This window comes from Oncorhynchus tshawytscha, unplaced genomic scaffold, assembly GCF_018296145.1.
Source record: "Oncorhynchus tshawytscha isolate Ot180627B unplaced genomic scaffold, Otsh_v2.0 Un_contig_15942_pilon_pilon, whole genome shotgun sequence".
NCBI lineage: Eukaryota > Metazoa > Chordata > Actinopteri > Salmoniformes > Salmonidae > Oncorhynchus > Oncorhynchus tshawytscha.
Window position 1 is genome coordinate 7,773 of NW_024608353.1, and position 7,228 is coordinate 15,000.

The 7,228-nt window shown below is 47.7% G+C and overlaps 1 protein-coding gene across 1 annotated transcript in view; it reads left to right on the forward strand.

The window, feature by feature from the left end:
- Positions 1-396: 396 nt before the first annotated feature.
- The window catches only part of LOC121843472 (protein diaphanous homolog 3-like), a gene marked incomplete at its 5' end in the record, with an annotated part of 38,283 nt that continues 31,451 nt past the window's right edge, over positions 397-7,228 (forward strand). Inside the window, 2 exons of the mRNA XM_042313067.1 lie at positions 397-533; positions 6,445-6,550. Coding sequence (XP_042169001.1) covers positions 397-533; positions 6,445-6,550 — 243 coding nt within the window. The remainder of the gene's footprint in view (positions 534-6,444; positions 6,551-7,228) is intronic.

The following is a 7,228-nucleotide window of genomic DNA, read 5'->3' on the forward strand; positions in this document are numbered from 1 at the left end:
TATCTAACATGTGATCTGTTGTCTGGTTCAAGTATGGTTTGGAGCGTCTATCTAACATGTTGTCTGGTTCTAGTGTGGTTCTAGTATGGTTTGGAGCATCTATCTAACATGTTGTCTGGTTCTAGTATGGTTTGGAGCATCTATCTAACATGTTGTCTGGTTCTAGTATGGTTTGGAGCGTCTATCTAACATGTTGTCTGGTTCTAGTGTGGTTCTAGTATGGTTTGGAGCGTCTATCTAACATGTTGTCTGGTTCTAGTATGATTTGGAGCGTCTATCTAACATGTTGTCTGGTTCTAGTATGATTTGGAGCGTCTATCTAACATGTGATCTGTTGTCTGGTTCTAGTATGGTTTGGAGCGTCTATCTAACATGTGATCTGTTGTCTGGTTCTAGTATGGTTTGGAGCGTATCCTGTCAGAGGAGAAGTGTCTGTCCCTGTTGGCCCGAGCTATCGACCCCACCCAGCCCGCCATGATGACCGACGTGGTCAAGCTGCTGTCAGCCATCTGCATTGTGGGCGAGGAGAACACGTAGGTCCCCATCCCTGCTTCACTCTGCCCTCACATGACTTCCTCTAGCTGTCCTCTGTTCTCCTTTACCTGTCCTCCATCACCCATGTTATCTATCCTCTGTTCTCCTCCATCACCCATGTTATCTATCCTCTGTTCTCCTTCACCTGTCCTCCATCACCCATGTTATCTATCCTCTGTTCTCCTTCACCTGTCCTCCATCACCCATGTTATCTATCCTCTGTTCTCCTCCATCACCCATGTTATCTATCCTCTGTTCTCCTTCACCTGTCCTCCATCACCCATGTTATCTATCCTCTGTTCTCCTTCACCTGTCCTCCATCACCCATGTTATCTATCCTCTGTTCTCCTCCATCACCCATGTTATCTATCCTCTGTTCTCCTTCACCTGTCCTCCATCACCCATGTTATGTATCCTCTGTTCTCCTCCATCACCCATGTTATGTATCCTCTGTTCTCCTCCATCACCCATGTTATCTATCCTCTGTTCTCCTCCATCACCCATGTTATCTATCCTCTGTTCTCCTCTATCACCCATGTTATCTATCCTCTGTTCTCCTTCACCTGTCCTCAATCACCCATGTTATGTATCCTCTGTTCTCCTCCATCACCCATGTTATCTATCCTCTGTTCTCCTTCACCTGTCCTCCATCACCCATGTTATGTATCCTCTGTTCTCCTCCATCACCCATGTTATCTATCCTCTGTTCTCCTTCACCTGTCCTCCATCACCCATGTTATCTATCCTCTGTTCTCCTTCACCTGTCCTCCATCACCCATGTTATCTATCCTCTGTTCTCCTCCATCACCCATGTTATCTATCCTCTGTTCTCCTTCACCTGTCCTCCATCACCCATGTTATCTATCCTCTGTTCTCCTTCACCTGTCCTCCATCACCCATGTTATCTATCCTCTGTTCTCCTCCATCACCCATGTTATCTATCCTCTGTTCTCCTTCACCTGTCCTCCATCACCCATGTTATGTATCCTCTGTTCTCCTCCATCACCCATGTTATGTATCCTCTGTTCTCCTCCATAACCCATGTTATCTATCCTCTGTTCTCCTCCATCACCCATGTTATCTATCCTCTGTTCTCCTCTATCACCCATGTTATCTATCCTCTGTTCTCCTTCACCTGTCCTCCATCACCCATGTTATCTATCCTCAGTTCTCCTCCATCACCCATGTTATCTATCCTCTGTTCTCCTTCACCTGTCCTCCATCACCCATGTTATCTATCCTCTGTTCTCCTCCATCACCCATGTTATCTATCCTCTGTTCTCCTTCACCTGTCCTCCATCACCCATGTTATCTATCCTCTGTTCTCCTCCATCACCCATGTTATCTATCCTCTGTTCTCCTTCACCTGTCCTCCATCACCCATGTTATGTATCCTCTGTTCTCCTCCATCACCCATGTTATGTATCCTCTGTTCTCCTCCATCACCCATGTTATCTATCCTCTGTTCTCCTCCATCACCCATGTTATCTATCCTCTGTTCTCCTCCATCACCCATGTTATCTATCCTCTGTTCTCCTCTATCACCCATGTTATCTATCCTCTGTTCTCCTTCACCTGTCCTCCATCACCCATGTTATCTATCCTCAGTTCTCCTCCATCACCCATGTTATCTATCCTCTGTTCTCCTTCACCTGTCCTCCATCACCCATGTTATCTATCCTCTGTTCTCCTCCATCACCCATGTTATCTATCCTCTGTTCTCCTCCATCACCCATGTTATGTATCCTCTGTTCTCCTCCATCACCCATGTTATCTATCCTCTGTTCTCCTCTACCTGTCCTCCATCACCCATGTTATCTATCCTCTGTTCTCCTCATCACCCATGTTATCTATCCTCAGTTCTCCATCACCCATGTTATCTATCCTCTGTTCTCCTCCATCACCCATGTTATCTATCCTCTGTTCTCCTTCACCTGTCCTCCATCACCCATGTTATCTATCCTCTGTTCTCCTCCATCACCCATGTTATCTATCCTCTGTTCTCCTCCATCACCCATGTTATCTATCCTCTGTTCTCCTCCATCACCCCTTCTCCTACATCACCCATGTTATCTATCCTCTCTTCTCCTCCATCACCCATGTTATCTATCCTCTGTTCTCCTTCACCTGTCCTCCATCACCCATGTTATCTATCCTCTGTTCTCCTCCATCACCCCTTCTCCTACATCACCCATGTTATCTATCCTCTCTTCTCCTACATCACCCATGTTATCTATCCTCTGTTCTCCTTCACCTGTCCTCCATCACCCATGTTATCTATCCTCAGTTCTCCTCCATCACCCATGTTATCTATCCTCTGTTCTCCTTCACCTGTCCTCCATCACCCATGTTATCTATCCTCTGTTCTCCTCCATCACCCATGTTATCTATCCTCTGTTCTCCTCCATCACCCATGTTATGTATCCTCTGTTCTCCTCCATCACCCATGTTATCTATCCTCTGTTCTCCTCTACCTGTCCTCCATCACCCATGTTATCTATCCTCTGTTCTCCTCATCACCCATGTTATCTATCCTCAGTTCTCCATCACCCATGTTATCTATCCTCTGTTCTCCTCCATCACCCATGTTATCTATCCTCTGTTCTCCTCCATCACCCATGTTATCTATCCTCTGTTCTCCTCCATCACCCATGTTATCTATCCTCTGTTCTCCTCCATCACCCATGTTATCTATCCTCTGTTCTCCTCCATCACCCATGTTATCTATCCTCTGTTCTCCTCCATCACCCATGTTATCTATCCTCTGTTCTCCTCCATCACCCATGTTATCTATCCTCTCTTCTCCTCCATCACCCATGTTATCTATCCTCTCTTCTCCTACATCACCCATGTTATCTATCCTCTGTTCTCCTTCACCTGTCCTCCATCACCCATGTTATCTATCCTCAGTTCTCCTCCATCACCCATGTTATCTATCCTCTGTTCTCCTTCACCTGTCCTCCATCACCCATGTTATCTATCCTCTGTTCTCCTCCATCACCCATGTTATCTATCCTCTGTTCTCCTCCATCACCCATGTTATGTATCCTCTGTTCTCCTCCATCACCCATGTTATCTATCCTCTGTTCTCCTCTACCTGTCCTCCATCACCCATGTTATCTATCCTCTGTTCTCCTCATCACCCATGTTATCTATCCTCAGTTCTCCATCACCCATGTTATCTATCCTCTGTTCTCCTCCATCACCCATGTTATCTATCCTCTGTTCTCCTCCATCACCCATGTTATCTATCCTCTGTTCTCCTCCATCACCCATGTTATCTATCCTCTGTTCTCCTCCATCACCCATGTTATCTATCCTCTGTTCTCCTCCATCACCCATGTTATCTATCCTCTCTTCTCCTCCATCACCCATGTTATCTATCCTCTGTTCTCCTTCACCTGTCCTCCATCACCCATGTTATCTATCCTCTGTTCTCCTCCATCACCCCTTCTCCTACATCACCCATGTTATCTATCCTCTGTTCTCCTACATCACCCATGTTATCTATCCTCTGTTCTCCTTCACCTGTCCTCCATCACCCATGTTATCTATCCTCTGTTCTCCTCTATCACCCATGTTATCTATCCTCTCTTCTCCTCCATCACCCATGTTATCTATCCTCTGTTCTCCTCCATCACCCATGTTATCTATCCTCTCTTCTCCTACACCACCCATGTTATCTATCCTCAGTTCTCCTCCATCACCCATGTTATCTATCCTCTGTTCTCCTTCACCTGTCCTCCATCACCCATGTTATCTACCCTCTCTTCTCCTACATCACCCATGTTATCTATCCTCAGTTCTCCTACATCACCCATGTTATCTATCCTCTGTTCTCCTCCATCACCCATGTTATCTATCCTCTGTTCTCCTTCACCTGTCCTCCATCACCCATGTTATCTATCCTCTGTTCTCCTCCATTACCCCTTCTCCTACATCACCCATGTTATCTATCCTCTCTTCTCCTACATCACCCATGTTATCTATCCTCTGTTCTCCTTCACCTGTCCTCCATCACCCATGTTATCTATCCTCTGTTCTCCTCCATCACCCCTTCTCCTACATCACCCATGTTATCTATCCTCTCTTCTCCTACATCACCCATGTTATCTATCCTCTGTTCTCCTTCACCTGTCCTCCATCACCCATGTTATCTATCTCTCTCCTCTCTCTCCTGCTCATCTTCCTCTACCTGATGTACACGTGGTGGAGAACCAGCTAAATGGTAAAACTCATCCACAGCATCTGAGCAGCGAGTCCATGATCATTGACCTCTTTAAAGTCTGACTACAGTACAGTTGAACAGAGAAGATGCTGAGGGTCAGTTGGCAGAGAGCTGGAGTCGTAGATGGCAGAGAGCTGGAGTCGTAGATGGCAGAGAGCTGGAGTCGTAGACAGAAAGACAGTTGGCAGAGAGCTGGAGTCGTAGATGGCAGAGAGCTGGAGTCGTAGATGGCAGAGAGCTGGAGTCGTAGATGGCAGAGAGCTGGAGTCGTAGACAGAGAGACAGTTGGCAGAGAGCTGGAGTCGTAGACAGAGAGACAGTTGGCAGAGAGCTGGAGTCGTAGACAGAGAGACAGATGGCAGAGAGCTGGAGTCGTAGACAGAAAGACAGTTGGCAGAGAGCTGGAGTCGTAGACAGAGAGACAGTTGGCAGAGAGCTGGAGTCGTAGACAGAGAGACAGTTGGCAAAGAGCGGGAGTCGTAGACAGAGAGACAGTTGGCAGAGAGCGGGAGTCGTAGACAGAGAGACAGTTGGCAGAGAGCGGGAGTCGTAGATGGCAGAGAGCTGGAGTCGTAGATGGCAGAGAGCTGGAGTCGTAGATGGCAGAGAGCTGGAGTCGTAGATGGCAGAGAGCTGGAGTCGTAGACAGAAAGACAGTTGGCAAAGAGCGGGAGTCGTAGATGGCAGAGAGCTGGAGTCGTAGATGGCAGAGAGCTGGAGTCGTAGATGGCAGAGAGCTGGAGTCGTAGATGGCAGAGAGCTGGAGTCGTAGATGGCAGAGAGCTGGAGTCGTAGATGGCAGAGAGCTGGAGTCGTAGATGGCAGAGAGCTGGAGTCGTAGATGGCAGAGAGCTGGAGTCGTAGATGGCAGAGAGCTGGAGTCATAGATGGCAGAGAGCTGGAGTCGTAGATGGCAGAGAGCTGGAGTCATAGACAGAGAGACAGTTGGCAGAGAGCTGGAGTCATAGACAGAGAGACAGTTGGCAGAGAGCTGGAGTCATAGATAGATGGATAAATCCCCTAGGTGGAGTCGTAGATAGATGGACAAATCCCCTAGGTGGAGTCGTAGATAGATGGATAAATCCCCTAGGTGGAGTCGTAGACAGATGGATAAATCCCCTAGGTGGAGTCGTAGACAGATGGACAAATCCCCTAGGTGGAGTCGTAGACAGATGGATAAATCCCCTAGGTGGAGTCGTAGACAGATGGACAAATCCCCTAGGTGGAGTCGTAGATAGATGGATAAATCCCCTAGGTGGAGTCGTAGACAGATGGATAAATCCCCTAGGTGGAGTCGTAGACAGATGGATAAATCCCCTAGGTGGAGTCGTAGACAGATGGATAAATCCCCTAGGTGGAGTCGTAGACAGATGGATAAATCCCTAGGTGGAGTCGTAGACAGATGGATAAATCCCCTAGGGAAGTCGTAGACAGATGGACAAATCCCCTAGGTGGAGTCGTAGACAGATGGACAAATCCCCTAGGTGGAGTCGTAGACAGATGGATAAATCCCCTTGGTGGAGTCGTAGACAGATGGATAAATCCCCTTGGTGGAGTCGTAGACAGATGGACAAATCCCCTAGGTGAAGTCGTAGACAGATGGACAAATCCCCTAGGTGGAGTCGTTCCAATCATTTGAGGCATTTGTGTGGCTGGTCATGCGTTTTGTTTTTCCCATTTAGTTTGGAGAAGGTCCTTGAAGCCGTCACCACAGCAGGAGAACACAGGGCCACGGAGAGGTTCAGTCCAATCGTAGAAGGACTCAGAGATCGCTCCGTCCAATTACAAGTAAGTGCAAAGGGGTCCTTACTCGCTGCTAGAACCAGGGCCCCAAATGGCATCCTATTACCTATGTAGTGCACTGCTTTTGACCAGAGCCCTATGGGTCAAAGTCGTTCACTACACAGGGAATAAGGTGCCGTTTGGTCGGCTGCTGGAATCAGACACTCAGCGGTGTTGTTTTCAAAGCCAAAAAAGAAAAGATATGAGGGTAGTAGAAACGATTCACATAAACTATTATTAATGTTGTGTACTATACACATTCACCTACAGTGGTCAGCCCTGTCTCTCTCTCTCTGTCTCTCTCTCTGTCTCTCTCTCTGTCTCTCTCTCTGTCTCTCTCTCTGTCTCTCTCTCTGTCTCTCTCTCTCTCTCTCTCTCTGTCTCTCTCTCTCTCTCTCTCTGTCTCTCTCTCTGTCTCTCTCTCTGTCTCTCTCTCTGTCCCTCTCTCTGTCTCTCTCTGTCTCTCTCTCTCTCTCTCTGTCCCTCTCTCTCTGTCTCTCTCTCTCTCTCTCTCTCTCTCTCTCTCTCTCTCTCTCTGTCTCTCTCTGTCTCTCTCTCTGTCTCTCTCTCTGTCCTCTCTCTCTGTCTGTCTGTCTCTCTCTCTCTGTCTCTCTCTCTCTCTCTCTCTCTCTCTCTCTCTCTCTCTCTCTCTCTCTCTCTCTCTCTCTCTCTCTCTCTGTCTCT